The 17061-nt window shown below is 40.7% G+C and overlaps 1 protein-coding gene across 7 annotated transcripts in view; it reads left to right on the top strand.

Annotated features, from left to right (window-relative positions):
* The window catches only part of cunh11orf65 (chromosome unknown C11orf65 homolog), an 85732-nt gene extending 69115 nt beyond the window's left edge, over positions 1-16617 (top strand). For 6 of the 7 annotated variants that reach the window (XM_087987796.1, XM_043691846.2, XM_087987800.1 and 3 more), the window contains one exon: positions 7800-8220. In XM_087987796.1, the coding sequence (XP_087843922.1) occupies positions 7800-7903 (104 nt within the window). In that variant the 3' untranslated portion in view covers positions 7904-8220. Of the gene's footprint in view, positions 1-7799; positions 8221-16135 lie in introns of those variants that run through there. The other variant, XM_087987797.1, reaches the window with a different exon arrangement.
* Positions 16618-17061: the final 444 nt, after the last annotated feature.

Genomic DNA, 17061 nt, shown 5'->3' with positions numbered 1-17061 from the left:
GGGAAATGAGAATTGCACACACTATTCCAATATTGGCCTAACCAATGTCCTAGGGGGCACCTAGCACAGAAAGTGCAGATGGTGGAGTGTCCTTAGCAAGTAGAGGGCATGCAGAAGTAGTGGTACTGTGGTTTGGGGTGGGTGCGAGTGGGTGGGGAAGATATTGCAAGCAATACTGAGGAAGTTATAGCTTGGGCCTTGGTTGGAGGTGGATGTAGTACCAGAGGTAGAGTGAGTGTGATGTTTCAGCCAAAAGTTGGTAGCACTTGCAGTAGTGGAGTGGAAAAGGTCTTCCTGCATTTACTCAGACTGTACTCCAGATGGCAAATTTGGCCCAAACTGGCATAGTCCAGTGTCATTGCCTAACTGCCCCGGGAGAAGATGCCATCCTGCATCTGTACCACCCAATCCTCCAGCCTCTGTATCATCCTGCTCACAAAGCAGAATGCCAATTTTCTCTTGTCTGCCATGTCCACTGCAAATGTCAGGAACAATGCAGGGCAGTCCCGTACTAACAGTTCTCATTCATGGTCACAGCATCCTTTTAAAGATGTGCAAGCACTACATTCCAATCTATTCCAGAATATCCTGGCAAAGGTGAGTTTTTCCAAGTTATAAAGTCATACAGGAGAAAGTGAGGACTGCAGATGCTGGAGATCACAGTCGGTAGCGTGGTGCTGGAAAAGCACAGCCAGTCAGGCAGCATCCGAGGAGCAGGAGAATCGATGTTTTGGGCATAAGCCCTTCATCAAGCCTATGCCCGAAACATCAACTCTCTTGCTCCTTGGATGCTGCTTGACCTGTGCTTTTCTAGCACCACACTTTTTGATCTAACTTCATTAGAATCAATGTATAAACTAATGAAAAAAACAGGATGCAATTTAGGACAATATCAAGATGTATAAGCCTCACAGATACTTGTGAGTCATGTTGTAAGTTTCCTGAATTTACCTAGATTAAGCAGATAGAGTGAACTATTTTTAAAGCACAGGCATTGTCAGGAAAATTCAGACAGCCAGTGAATGCAAGATGATGGACAAAATCTTGAATGGCTAATGGTAAGATTCTTGGTAGTGTAGATGAGCAGAGAGATCTCGGTGTCCAGGTACATAGATCCTTGAAAGTTGCCACCCAGATTGATAGGGTTGTTATGAAGGCATATGGTGTGTTAACTTTTATTGATAGAGGGATTGCGTTTTGGAACCATGATGTCATGCTGCAGCTGTGCAAAACTCTGGTGTGGCCATACTTGGAGTATTGCATACAGTTCTGGTCACCGCATTATAGAAAGAATGTGGAAGCTGTGGAAAGGGTTCAGAGGAGATTTACTAGGATGTTGCCTGGTAGGGTAACGAGGAAGAGAATAGGGCCCCTCAAAGATCAGCAAGGTGGCCTTTGTGTGGAGCCGCAGAAAATGGGGGAGATACTAAATGAGTATTTTACATCAATATTTACTGTGGAAAAGGATATAAAAGTTATAGAATGTAGGGAAACAGATGGTGACACCTTGAAAAATGTCCATATTACAGAGTGCTGGATGTCTTGAAACGCATAAAGGTGGATAAATCCCCAGGACCTGATCAGGTGTACCCTAGACCTCTGTGGGAAGCTAGAGAAGTGATTGCTGGGCCTCTTGCTGAGATATTTGTATCATCGATTGTCACAGGTGAGGTGTCGGAAGATTAGAGGTTGGCTAACATGGTGCCACTGTTTAAGGAGGGTGGTAAGGACAAGCCAGGGAACTATAGATCAGTGAGCCTGATGTTGGTTGTGAGCAAGTTGTTGGAGGGAATCCTGAGGGACAGGATGTACATGTATTTGGAAAGGCAAGGACTGATTAGGGATAGTCAACATGGCTTTGTGCATGGGAAATCATGTCTCACAAACTTGATTGAGTTTTTTGAAGAAGTAACAAAGAGGATTGATGAGGGCAGAGCGGTAGATGTGATCTATATGGACTTCAATAAGGCGTTTGACAAGGTTCCCCATGGGAGACTGGTTAGCAAGGTTAGATCTCACAGAATACAGGGAGAACTAGCCATTTGGATACAGAACCAGCTCAAAGGTAGAAGACAGAGGGTGGTGATGGAGGGTTGTTTTTCAAACTGGAGGCCTGTGACCAGTGGAGTGCCACAAGAATCGGTGCAGGGTCCACTACTTTTTGTCATTTACATAAATGATTTGGATGTGAGCGTAAGAGGTAGAGTTAGTAAGTTTGCAGATGACACCAAATTTGGAGGTGTAGTGGACAGTGAAGAAGGTTACCTCAGATTACAACAGGATCTTGACTAGATGGGCCAATGGGCTGAGAAGTGGCAGATGGAATTTAATTCTGATAAATGTGAGGTGCTGCATTTTGGGAAAGCAAATCTTAGCACTTATACACTTAATGGTAAGATCCTAGGGAGTGTTGCTGAACAAAGAGACCTTGGAGTGCAGGTTCATAACTCCTTTTATTGGCCAGAGTATTGAGTACAGGAGTTGGGAGGTCATGTTGCGGCTGTACAGGACATTGATTAGGCCACTTTTGGAATATTGTGTGCAATCCTGGTCTCCTTCCTATCGGAAAGATGTTGTGAAACTCGAAAGAGTTCAGAAAAGATTTACAAGGATATTGCCAGGGTTGGAGGATTTGAGCTTTAGGGAAAGGCTGAACAGGCTAGTGCTGTTTTCCCTGGAGCATTGGAGGTTGTGGGGTGACCTTATAGAGGTTTACAATCACGAGGGGCATAGATAGGATAAATAGACAAAGTCTTTTCCCTGAGGTTAGGGAGTCCAGAACTAGAGGGCATAGGTTTAGGGTGAGAGGGGAAAGATATAAAAGAGACCTAAGGGGCAACTTTTTCACACAGAGGGTGGTACGTGTATGGAATGAGCTGCCAGAGAAAGTGGTGGAGACTAGTACAATTGCAACATTTAAAAGGCATTTGGATGGGTATATGAATAGGAAGGGTTTGGAGAGATATGGGCCAGGTGCTGGCAAGTGGGACTAGATTGGGTTGGGATATCTGGTCGGCATGGACGGGTCGGACCAAAGGGTCTGTTTCCATGATGTACATCTCTATGACTATGACTCTATGGAGCGAAGGTCGTATACTGAAAGGCTGAGGGACTTCAGACTATTTTTGTTAGAGAGAAGAAGGTTGAAAGATGACTTAATTGTGACATAAAAGATAAGCAGAGGGTTAGGTAGTTTGGACAGTGAGAGCCTTTTTCCTCGAATGGCCATAGCTAGCACGAGGGGACATAGCTTTAAATTGAGGGGTGAAAGATGTCGGACGGATGTCAGAGGTAGTTTCTTTACTCGGAGAGTATTGGGGCATGGAAAGCGCTGCCTGCAACAGTAGTAGACTCACCAACTTTAAGGGCAATAAATGGTCATTGGATAGGCATATGGACGAGAATGGAATAGTGTAGGTTAGATGGGCTTCAGATTGGTTTCACAGGTTGGTGCAACATCAAGGGCTGAAGGGGCTGTACTGCGCTATAATGTTCTATGTTCTATGTTCTAAAATACAGGGTTGCTTGTAAACAATGTGCATGTCTGTGAGTTTAAGGCATTAATTTTGTAATAGGTCACACTAAATTTAATTACATGCTCAAAGTTGTAGCTTTATTGGAAATGTAATTTGAATTCTCAACTTTCAGTCATTAATAACCAAAAGTACTTAATAGTTTCAAATTTATTTAATACAGTTGCTGTATAAATTCAAGAAAGTATTTTCTCAAGCATGTTGAGAATTGCCATGATTAAATTAAAGTGGTAATTGTAACCCTCCGAAGTTTTATTTTAATAAGTATTTTTATTGAAAAGCTTTTTAAATCTTTTACAAAACACTTATATACAAAGAAAAAAAATAACACCATCAAAACAGAAAAAAAAGTAGTACACAAAACAAGGCCATAGCATAGTATCATTGTTAATAAACACCCCACTATTCTACCAAAACAAACGTATGTACTTAAATAAAACTAAACTACAAACATATGAAATAAGCACTACATTCAAATAACTTAAATAATATCTCATTACTTTATTCTATCTCACTCATCACACCTCCGCTGAGGCTCCCATCCCTGGGAATACCATCTACAGAACCCATATTCTTTTCCTTCCAGTCTCCTCATCCCGGGGTCCCACTGGCACCCTTACTGATTCCCACGGCTATACCACGGCCCTGACTAATATTGCCGATAAGTCTGCGTCAATGTAATTTAAAAAGAGCCACCACGTCCTATAAAACTGTTCCGTTTTGTGGTGCACCATATTTGTGAGATTATCTTGGGGGAGATGCTCCATCTAGCCTACGCCACCCTGGTGGTTTTTCTGATGTCCAATTCAGTAGAATGTTCTTCTCGCGCAATGGGTAAAGATATTGCACAGTCTCTTCCTGTGTTTCCCCAGACAGGGCAAATTTGGCAGCTCCAAAAGAAGAATTACTGAATCCATGTTAATTTCAATCGCCAGGATCTCCTTTCGCTCCCTTACTATAGCACTCCAGTATCTCTGAATCGTACAACATAACCGGTAGCAGTGTGTAAGATGCCTATACTCATGTTACATTTGGGACATTCTGGTGACGCTCCTCTCTTAAACTTAGCTAGCCTCTCTGGCGCCATATGAGCCATGTGTAAGATCTTCAATTGCATAGCCTGCGCTCTGTTACATACTGAAATTTTCCTTACGTTCTCCAGATGTCTTCCCATATCTCCAGTAAAATGTCCTCTCCTAACTCTTGGTTCCACGTCATGCAAAGTCCTTCCATATCCCCCAGAGCACGGCCTTTCTGTAAATGATGTAAAGTACTAAGTGAAAGAGCACCTGTACACCGGAGTATTCTTTTCTCCGCATCTGATTTTTAACACTGGACCAGGAGTGTGGTCTTCCTCTGTATATAGTTCCTTATCGGGAAGTATTGGAAAAGGTCCCTATTGGACAATCCATATTTCTGATTTAACTGATTAAATGACATCAGGACGTCCCCCTCGAATAAATCTCCCAAACATAGAATTCTCTTATTCTCCCATGTCTTAAAGCTAGAGTCCATTGCCCCAGGTTTAAATCCTTGGGCTTCTACCAACGGGGTAAATAGCAAAGTCTTAGACCAATTGCCCTCATCTTGCCTCATTACCCTCCAGGCTTTCACCGTATTTAAGGTAATTAGACTGTTGCACTGCTGGGTCACGGATTTCATCTTGTCCATAAATAATAAATTAATTAGAGGACATCTCGACTGTGAGGCTTCAATATCAAGCCAAATTGACTCTGAATTCACCCGTACCCAGTCACCAACATATGTTAACAGAGCACTTATTTGGTATTTCTTCAAATCTGGAAGATACACCCACCCCCACCGACTCCCCCAGCCTGCAGATGCTGCAATTTAGTGAATTTAATTAGAGGACGCCTATGGCACCAAATAAAGGACTCTTGCCAACCATTAATTCTTCGTCATACTTGTCTAGGTAACAACAACGGGAGCATTCTCATGAGGTATAGCAGTCGAGGAAGGACATTCATCTTAATCAGGGCTATTTGGCCCAGCCACGATAACGGTAACCCCTCCCACCGCTGCAAATCCTGTTTTATCCTTTCCAATAGTTGTATATAATTAGCTTTATACAGCTGGTGGAAGGAAGGGGTAATAACAATTCCCAAGTACAATAAACCTCTTGGTGACCATCCAAACGGGAATTGCATTCGATCCTTCAAGTTAGGCACCTCCACTAATCCCCCTTCCGGCATGGCTTCTGATTTTGTGAAATTGATTCTATAACCTGAGAAACTACCATATGAATTAATTGTTTGGATCAATCGGGGAATAGACTTCTCGGATTGGCCAAGAATAAAAGGATGTCGTCAGCATATAGGATGATCTTATGCTCCCCCATTCCCACCTTTGGCGCTACTATTTCAGAGTCCCTTCTGATAGTTTTGGCTAACGGTTCAATCACCAAGGTAAATAGCAGCGATGATAAAGGGCACCCCTGTCGCCTACCTCTTCTACTATTAAAATTATTTGACTTAACACCATTTGTAATAACTGCCACCTTAGGATCATTATACAATACTGCTACCCATCTGGCAAAGGATCCCCACCCAAACCAAAACATTCTAGAACCTAAAATAGATACGGCCATTCTATCTGATCAAAAGCCTTTTCTGTATCTAGGGAGACCATCAACCCTGGAATCAATCTTTGCTGACATACCTGTACTGTATTCAGTACTCTACTAATATTGTTCGAGAAACTGCAGCCTTTAACAAAACGTGTATGGTCTTCTTTTATAATATGGGGCAAGACCTTCTCCAACCTCAAAGCCAATATCTTTGATAAAATTTTGAAATCTACATTCAGTAGCAAGATTGGTTTATATGAAGCACATTCTTCGGAGTCCTTCCCTTTCTTTAAAATAAGGGAGATATTAGCCTCCCTAAGAGTGGCAACAGACAATCCTGTGTATAAGAATATTTGTATATCCCCAGAAGTGGGTCCACTAACATGTTTATGAATTCCTCATAGAATTCAGTTGGGAATCCATCTGGCCACGGTGCTTAGCCACCCTGGTGATGTCTTATTGCTTCCTGCACTTCCTGTACTGTTAAAGGCGCATTCAAAAGGGAAGCCTGCTCTGTACTCATATTGGGGAGGTCCAGACTTTCAAAGAAGGACTGCATTCCCATTGTATTGTGTTTGCTCCCATCCGACCGATATAGCTCTTCAAAATATTGAGTCATAGAGATGTACAGCACAGAAAAAGACCCCTTGGTCCAACATGTCCATGCTGATCAGATATCCTAAATGAATTGAACCCCATTTGCCAGAACTTGACCCTTATCCCTCTAATCCCTTCCTAACCATACACCTACCCAGATGCCTTTTAAAGGTTGTAATTGTACCAGCCTCCACCACTTCTTCTGGCAAATCCCATGTATAAGCTGCAGCAACCACCATTACCTTGAGAAGCAACAGTAATTTAAGACAGACCTGTCCCTTCCAAATTACAGGAGATCTTTAACGTGCACAATTCTCTAAACCTAGCATTGATCTTTTTCAATTCACAGGTAATCGTATTAGCCTTCTCCCTCACAGATGTAATAGATTGGGAGGCGTTTCTCCTCCTGGTCAAATAAGCCGGATATCTACCAGGCTTATTTCTGAATTCAAACAATCTTTGTTTGGCTAAGGAGATCTCTGTGTTAGCCACTTGTGTGTGTATTGAGTTGAGAGCAGCCTGGAGAGATGTGACCCGCTGAAACTTAAGCAATGAAAGCCTGTTATAATATGTTTTCTCAGCTACCTTCAGTCGGGCCTCCAGCATCCCTTGCTGCTCCTCCCTCTGCCTTTTCCTAGTCGTCAAATATAAAATGATCAGACCTTGTAAATATGCTTTAGTGGCCTCCCAACGTATTGCTGGATTGCTAGTTGTAATTGAATTAATATCCCAAAAGGTCCAAAGCTCTCTTGTAATATATTCAATAAATTTACTATCCCCTAACAAAAATGAATCCATGCACCAGTGTCGTGCATTCATTCCACTACCCTTAGCTTTAATATCTAAATATACTGGTGCATGATCCAAAACGGCTATATTCCCAATTTTACATGCCAATATTCTGTCCAAATCATCAATTGGCATAAAAAACATATCAATTCGCGTATGACATTTGTGTGGGTTGGAATAAAATGTGAAGTCTCTGTAACCCTCAGAAGTTAATATGTTCAAATAAAGACATTTTGTGGCAAGCATTCATGATCAAGACATACATTAAATTCTGTTTCACAATTCATCCATAGGCTCAAGATCCCATTTTGTGGAAAATGATCTCTACAAACAAGTTAGATTATGTGTAATGAATACCTACGCAGCTATGCAGGATGCTGCACAATATACTTTTTAACCAAGAACAAATAAATTTTATGATCATCAAAAAATGGTGTAAGCACAAATGTATCATCAGATCAAAAAATAGGTAAAAATGTAGATATTGCCTTAGCTGAAAATTGATATACTGTTGTGACGCTGAAAATGTATGTATTATCCTTTATTAAATGGTCTTGTGGAATTTGTTCATGGATAACTTTTTTCAACAGTAGTAGTATCAAAAGCACAATCTATTATAATGTTTCATTACAGCCTTATATTCTTGTAGAATATACATTTGATAGTATATTTGCATAACAATAAAGATAATGTATTAATTTATCTGGAACTGGAGTCAAAATCCATGGATTTTTGTTAAGCATTCCATTTACCTTGAGTTTGTGAGTGGATTCAAAAAACGATTTGTCCTATTATCACACAATTCTGGTCATGTGGGTACTCTCATTATTGATTTATAGTTGTCATATTAATTGTTGTATTGAGCTTAAGGCTTACATTGAATCAGGGAATACCTTTGACAAAAGTAACTTATAATATTCATACAAATATAATTGTAATGTTCTTCACCTGGCAAACTGTGTTTGCAAAACGAATATTCAGTTTCCAAATGTTAGAAATATGCAGAAGATGATTCACTTGGACCAAGTGATTCACTTGGACACATGCTATTTATTCTTTCATGGGACCTAGTTTCATTGGCAAGGCCAGCATTTGTCGTCATTTCCCTGTTATTTCACAGGAGTTTCAGAATTAATCACATTGCTGTTGCTCTGGAGTCACACAGAGGCTAGACTAGGTAAAGATGGCAAATTTCATTTCCAAAAGGGGCTTTAGTGAACGAGATTAATTTTTACAACAATTGATGACAGCTTCATGGTCACGTTATTGAGGCTAGCTTTCAATTCCAAATTAGTAATTAACTTAATTCAAGTAGTTGAACTCATTATCTCAAAGCATGAGCCTGGACATCTGGATCACTAAATCAGTGATATTACTACTCCAGCGCTAACATTCTTGGTGCTATCAGCTTTTTTATCCCATGGGTCACAGATTCTCACCTAACTCTTCTTCTTTTTAAGACCTAAAAACATTAGCCCAGCTGACATGTAGTATATTTAACAAATTACTTATGCTGAGGGACAGTTACAAATTGAAACTGAGAAAAGGTAAAAGAACTTGAAATAACTAGCTCCCCACCCCACCTCACTGAACTGCAAGGGATACCTTATCATCCAATCACTTACCTTCTGTTGATTTAACCTTGTTAGAATTTTGTTTGCAACTCAAATTCCTTCCTCCCCACTATTAGATGTTGGCTCTTGGGGATTAAACAAAACAATAAAGTTTTAAAATTAACTGTTAAAGCATTATCCAGAAAGCAAGATGATATTTATGTTTCTGCACAAGATCCTGTTTTGCGTGGAGAATATAATCTTTAATATTATCAGCCTTTGCTAATACCTTGCCATAAAAATCTTAGATCACTCCCAATTCCCTTTTGTGTATGGAAGGATGAATAGTATAAAAGCTGCCATGTTGTTTGTGACATGCACACGCACATTCAAATACACTCAGGATGTAGATAATTCCAGGTATTTTGCAACCTTTCCACAGAATTGTTTATACCACACGGGTCATAAAGCTGCTCGTGCTATCAGTCAGTTCCTGGACACACATGGAGTTGATCTTAACTGTGACAGCATAAAACTGCTGACAGTGAGTTGACAGTCTGTTTACATTTATCTAAATTAGTACTTTCATTGAAGTTTAGGAAAATAAAAATCAGGAGAAATGTAAAACAAGCTGCCAACTTCCAACCATCCATTTTGACTATCAAAGAAAGTCAAGATTTTACTTGTGGTATTTTTATTTCAGTATTTACTAAGTTTCTATATTAAACATACAAGTGTATAGAATATCTTACGATTATACTTTCATTCTAAACCTATTTTGACTTTATGGCTGTACTTTCATTCTATGTCTGAAAGAGTCATAGAATCACAGAGATGTACAGCATGGAAACAGACTCTTCAGTCCAACTTGACCATGCCGACCAGATATCCCAACCCAATCTAGTCCTACCTGCCAGCACCCGGCCCATATCTGCTGTGCTCTTCCAGCACCACTAATCCAGATTATGCTTTGTCCCTGACTGTTTGACTCGCTTCTCTTCTCAACTGTACCAGTCTCAGATTGATCTCTTTCCTCACTATCTCTCTGGGTCCCATCATCCCGCCACCTTAAAACTTTAAATCCTCCCGAACAGCTCTAGCAAATTTCCCTGCCAGTATATTAGTCCCCTTCCAATTTAGGTGCAATCCGTCCTTCTTGTACAAGTCACGTCTACCCCAAAAGAAATTCCAATGATCCAAAAATGTGAATCGTTCTCCCATATACCAGCTCCTCAGCCATGCATTCATCTGTTTTATGCTCCTATTCCTGCCTTCACTGACTTGTAGCACTGGGAATAATCCAGATATTACTACTCTCGAGGACCTCCTTTTTAAATTTCTGCCTAACTCCTGTAATCTCTCTTCAGAATCTCAACCTTTTCCCTTCCTATGTCGTTGGTTCCAATGTGGACTATGACCTCCTGCTGGCCCCTCTCCCCCATGAGAACCCTCTTTGAGACATCCTTGATCCTGGCAGTAGGGAAGCAACACACCATTCTGACTTTTCACTGCTGGCCACAGAAACATCTGTCTGTACCTTGGACTAAAGAGTCCCCTAACACAATCGATCTCTTGGAACCCGACGTATCCCTCATTGCATTAGAGCCAGTCTCAATACCAGAAACTTGGCTGTTCGTGCTATGTTCCGCTGAGAATCCATCAACCACTTCATTTTCCAAAACTGCATACCTGTTTGAAATGGGGATAGCCACAGAAGACTCCTGCACGACCTGCCTACCTCTCTAACCTTTCCTGGAATTAACCCATCTGTGTGACTGTATCTGAGACTTTTCTCCCTTCCTGTAACTGCCATCCATCACATCCCCTTGCTTTTGTAAATTCCTAATTTCTTCTAACAGTCTCTCCAACCCAATCTATTCAATCTGATAGGGTTTGCAACCAACAGCATTTATTGCAGATATAATCCTCAGTAACATGTAAACTCTCCCTAAACTCCCACATCTGACAAGAGGAGCATATCACTCTACTAAAGGCCATTTTTGCTACTTTCAATCTACAGACCCAGAAAATAGCTGTCTTACTCCTCTACAAAACACTGGTCCAGGTTAAATTAATACTTATGGATTATATTTTTAAGTTTAATTAAAAGACATATCTCAATACAACATATAGTCAAGAAAGAATCCACTCTACTCACTACTGCAGACTTACTGTAAGGCCACACTTAAACTATTCACATCTGTTTCTGTGCTGTGACCTCTGATCTTCTAACTAATTCATTAAACAAAGTTGTATACCATGCTTGTTTTTCTTTTATATCCAGAAGTGCTCTTACACACAACTGAACTGTTTTGTTTTGCACTGCCAAAACACCTGCGGTATTTTCATCTATTAGCCACCAGTGTTTTCCAATTGATTAATTAACATGTAAAATCTGTTAAAGACAGGGAGAATATTCCTTGCTTTTTTTTAATATGCAGAGTACTCTTAGATGCAACTGTATGCTTTTTGTTTCCCCAATCACTGAATCACACTGGTATTTTTTTCATCTATTAACTACAACCTCCAAATCACCCATGCTTCCAATTGATTAATTTATACGCAAAATTTAGACCTGTTCAGGGCATTGCAAACCATCAAAGATCAGGGAGAACACTTCCTGTTTTTACTTTCACTTGATGTATGCAGGGAATGTTGAGTTCAATAAGAAAGCTTATGTCAGTGTTAATATACTGATGCCAGAATATTACCACATAACTGCATCTCTATGACTCTATAAAAATACCTCTGGAAGAAGCCATTTGTGCTGTGTGGGAGTGATCATGAATGAGTACAAACTTGGTGCAGCTGAGATACGTCTGGTATTTTTTTCTGGGGTAGTTTAGATTAACATTCAAACTTTGACATGGACCTTCACAACTGCAAACTAGTAAACAAAAAAGCCCAGTTTAATAGCATTTGCCTGGCAATGGCAATTCAATCAACAGAAAGTGGTTGTATGAATAGGTGTTTCTGTAACGGGAAGAGAGAAAGTGAGGGCTGCAGATGCTGGAGATCAGAGCTGAAAATGTGTTGCTGGAAAAGCGCAGCAGGTCAGGTAGCATTCAAGGAACAGGAGAATCGACGTTTCGGGCATAAGCCCTTCCTGAAGAAGGGCTTATGCCCGAAACGTCGATTCTCCTGTTCCTTGGATGCTGCCTGACCTGCTGCGCTTTTCTGTAACGGGAAGCTGACTTCGCAGCTCCAACTTGGGTGGGAGTCACTAAAGCAGGCACATTTAGTGACTGCACAAGTGGATATGATATGAAACAAGTGCTAACTTTGAATTTGGTGCAGGTGGAAACTTGATGCAGAATGGGAGGGATGTGCTGGTTTTTAGACACTTTTCAGCCTCCAGACTTTGCTGGTTAGGCATTAATTTAGTGAGCAGGTAAGTGATTGTTGGCAATGTTCAAGATTTTACAGTTTCAAGTGCCATTTGGGAGATATATGTATTGCAATAAATTCGTAGCTTCACTAATTAAACTACTTAATACAATTACATACAGCAGTTGAGTGATATTTCTAAACTTGTAACCTAATTAAATGAAACACAATGATGGCAGGGCAGGTGATGAGCTGCAGCGTGTAGGACAGCAGTGTGTGCTGTGGTAAGTACATCTGCAGAAAGTGTCTGTAGTTTGAGGAACGTCACCTCAAATTTGATGAGCTGGATGTTATACACTAGAAGAGAAATGGTTCTGAACAAAATCCACACCCGCATTTCTGATGAAACCTTTAATTCAGCTAACCAAATTCCATAAAGCTCAGACCCCACTGATTACTATCTCCCCATAAATATAACAATCAATTGAAACACAATTAATCCTTCCTTAATACATCAATCACCCGTTCCCTCATCTATTACATTTCACACGCCTTCAGATCATATCAGATGATAACACTGGAGTCTGAGCTTTGGACACTGAGATTAATCAGGGAGGGGAAAAATCACTTGGACTCTTCAGGTTTCAGGATGTTGTTGCATCCTTTAAACAAGATACTTCTGATTTGGTTGATGCTCAGGAACATCAACTTGTGGTTGCAAGTCAGGCAAAAATGGGGACCCAGACAATAGCAGTGGAGGAACCTGAGCACCTTGATTGTCCAGGGATGATTTGTGGTTTATGCAACTTATGTGAATGAGAGCAACAGTTTAAGATGATGAGCAAACTGACCATAGAACCACTGTGTAGGACTCCAATCAAGTGGGAGAAGTGAAAAGGAATGTAAGTGTGGCAGGGGACCTTTTGGTTAGGGGTTAGATGTTACTCTGGGCAGCTAGGAGCATGAGTCCTGAAGGCTGCATTGCTTGCCCAGCAAGCAATTAGAGTCATAGAGATGTACAGCACAGAAACAGACCCTTTGGTCCAACTTGTCCATGCTGACTTGATATCCCAACCCAATCTAGTCCCACCTGTCAGCACCCGGCCCATATCCCTCCAAACCCTTCTTATTCATATACTCAGCCAGATGCCTTTTAAATGTTACAATTGTACCAGCCTCCACCACTTCCTCTGGCAGCTCATTCAATACACGTACCACCCTCTGCGTGAAAAAGTTGCTCCTTAGGTCTCTTTTATATCTTTCCCCTCTCTCATTCTGGATTCCCCCACCCCAGGGAAGAGACTTTGTCTATTTATCCTATCCATGCCCCTCATGATTTTATAAACCTGTATAAGGTCACCCCTCAGCCTCCAACGCTCCAGGGAAAACAGCCCCAGCCTATTCATGAAGCAACAACTTATTTTTGTATATCACCTTTAACATAATAAAACATTCTAAGGCACTTCAAAGGACCATTAAAACAACAAAGTATGACATCAAGCTAATAACTTCCTGTATCATCAGGTTTGCGAGCTCAAATTTCATTTAGAATTTGGGTGCACCACGTATTATAAAGTCATAGAGTCACAGAATCATAGAGCACAGAAACAGATCCTTCCGTCCAACCAGTCTATGCTGATTATAATCCCAAACTAAACTAGTCCCACCTGCCTCTGCTTGGCCCATATCCCTCCAAACATTTCTTATTTATGTACTTTTCTAAATGTCTTTTAAATGTTGTAATTGTATCCTCTGGAAGTTCATCCCATACACAAACCACACTCTGTGTAGAAACAAAACTGCCTCCATGTCTTTTTTAAATCTTTCTCCTCTCACCTTAAAACTATGCTCCCTAATCTTGAAATCCTCCACCCCAGGGAAAAAACACCTGCCCCCTAATCTTGAAATCCCCCAGCCCAGGGAAAAAACACCTGCCATTCAGCTTATCTATATCTCAGCCTCTTATGTTCCAGTTAAAAAAAAGTCTTCACGTAATTCTGAGAGATTGCTTCCATGTTTGTTACTGCACTTGTCAACAGAGACATTAAGCTGATGCCCTATCTTCCTGTTTATATGGACTTCTAAACATTGCATTGCATTTTTCACAAAAAGGGAAGTGCAGCTTTAACTCTATACCAATATTTAGCTTTTAACCTAAACTGGACCACCCCTGAAAATAACAGAACTTGCAATTTTGAATGCTTATTTGTGTAATGAAGGTAACTTGTCAACAGTGTGTTGTCTGCTCTCACTTTGAAGCTAGCAATGAACTGAATTGATTTGTTTATTGTCACGTGTACCTAAGCACAATGAAAAGCTTTGTTTTGAGCAGTACAGGCAGATTGTAGCATGCAAGGAGGCCAATCTATGGCTCAGGAAGGAGCGATACATTTTGTAAAGGTGCAACATGGGAGAGAACATGCTCCAAAGTTCTTGGACAATAAATATGAGCCCTTGGTGGTGGGGTTAGAAGGAGGAGAAGTACGATATCCAGAGGGACCCAAGAGGTTTTCCAAATAATTACACATGAGGAAATTGAATCAGAGCCATTTAGGTCAATGCTGTTAGTCAAGTCTTGAAGACCTGGATGCAGGGCTACAAGAAGTTCAATGACCTGATGTGAAGAGCCATGGTCACTGAATTCATCCTCAAATGCCATATCCTGCCAACTACACCATTAGTCCCAAAGACTGTTCAATTAGTCAAATCCCCATAACTCACCTACAAACAATTGTTTTTAATCAAGAGTTAATACCCAAACGTTCATAGCTGCACTTCCCGCACATTACTACAGAGGGCCTCACACCATATCTCTCAGGTTAAACACATTGCCAGCTATTCTACCATGACAATCACAATACCCAAGTAGATTATGTTACCTATTTACAACAGAGGAGAATGCTTGCCATCAATGGAGTGGCCATCCCTGAGGCTGTCAGCAGCAGGACTGAAACCATCGAGGATGATGTATCCTTACCCATAATCGTTCTCATCACATCCACCTTTTGTTATCCCATCAACGCTCCTGGTTTATAAGTTGCAAAATGTCATAACCCATGGGCATCTTGATTCTCTGCCATAGCCTTGTTTAGGTACTTTTCTTTGACCAAGTTCCTGAGTGTTACAGATCCATACGTTGCTCCAAATCATGTTCCAACAATAGCCATTTGAATAATCTGATAATATGGCCTATTTCTATACAGTCTGTTCTTCAATGACACGATTGTTGTGTTCTCATGTGATCTCCCATTATAGAAATTTGTGCAATAGAAATAATGGGGCTTGTGGGAAAACAGGCTTCGGGATGGAGCACCAAAAAAATCTGTAAAAATCGAAACAAAAATAGTTAGCCTAACACAAACATTAGCACAAGTCTAAGTAAATGATAAGATCATTATTTTAATGAAATAATACAACAAATTTAACACTTCACCCTGAAAAACTGGAAGGTAACTTGAATGGGTTTCTGAGTTTGCTGAGTTACAGCACTATGCTAAGAAGACAGGGCCATCATTAGAATTATCATCACTTTCAGGTGCAGTTCTGGGTGCAGGGTTATGACGAAAAAAATATTTATCCAGAAGGATGGCTGTGGTTCATGTCCTTAGTTTGTTTCTTGGGATTAGCTTAAAAATGGCATCTATTTGTTGCTGCTTTCCATCTTCCTTCTTTCATGAAGAAGCTGTTCATAGGGTGTCAGAAAAGACTTTTTGCCACAAACTGCTAATCTACTGTGTTCTGCATTGTAGTTATTGTCTTCTGAGAGCTGCAACTGCTTCTCAACTTCCCTCAAGAAAGAAAACTAAAAGAGAAGTGGGAAGTTCTCGTAGTGCTGCATCGTGGACTTCATTGTCTTATCTCCAGCTTCAATTTGCCCAGCAGCAACAAATTGTTGTAGATCAGCCATGGAGAGGTCTTCACAATGGGATTCAAGCAGCTCCTCAACATCCTCAGTCTCCGCTTCCTCAAATCCAACTTGCTTTGCAAGAGCAACACAACGTTCTTTGATTGCTGGGAGCTCCTCTGACACTTCAACACCTTTAAAATCATGAAGAAAATCCGACAGAAGCTGCCAACAAACTGCATGCAAGCAGTCCTTACTAATATCACACCATGATGATGTCAATAACATTCTTAATGTTAAAGCTCTTCCAAAACTGAGGAACACCATCCTCATTATCCCCCTCAGTAGCTGCAATCAGCTTCCTGAATGCATGCCTTAAATAATAAGCTTTAAAAGCTGCTATTTCACCCTGGTCCATGGGTTGAGTGAGACAGGTTGTGTTCAGAGGTAGAAATAACACTTTGATGATTTCAGAAAACTCACCAATGGTGGGAAAATGGCTTGGTGCACTGTTCAGACTGAAGAGAATCTTGAAATTCAAATTTTATCTCCTGCAATAATTTCTAAAAATATCTTCAAACATCAACAATAAGGTCAGAAAAAATCTGTTCCAACATCAAACCTCTTTTGCTTGGCCTGAAGTAGACACCTCGGTTGGCTTCCAGGTAACCTTTCAAGGCTCACACATTGGCAGAGTGGTACAACCAACACAAGTTTAAGCTTTAAGTCTCCACTAGCATTGGCACCCAACGATACAGTCATACGATCCCTTGCGACCTTAAAACCTGGACCGTGTGCTTCATTCTCAAAAAATGTAGGTCTGGATGGCAT

This window comes from Chiloscyllium plagiosum, unplaced genomic scaffold (genome assembly GCF_037043375.1).
Source record: "Chiloscyllium plagiosum isolate Xiang-an unplaced genomic scaffold, Cpla_swu_hap1 HiC_scaffold_6, whole genome shotgun sequence".
Lineage (NCBI taxonomy): Eukaryota > Metazoa > Chordata > Chondrichthyes > Orectolobiformes > Hemiscylliidae > Chiloscyllium > Chiloscyllium plagiosum.
The sequence above is the reverse complement of the archived record's forward strand: the minus strand, read 5'-3'. Positions and strand labels throughout refer to the sequence as shown.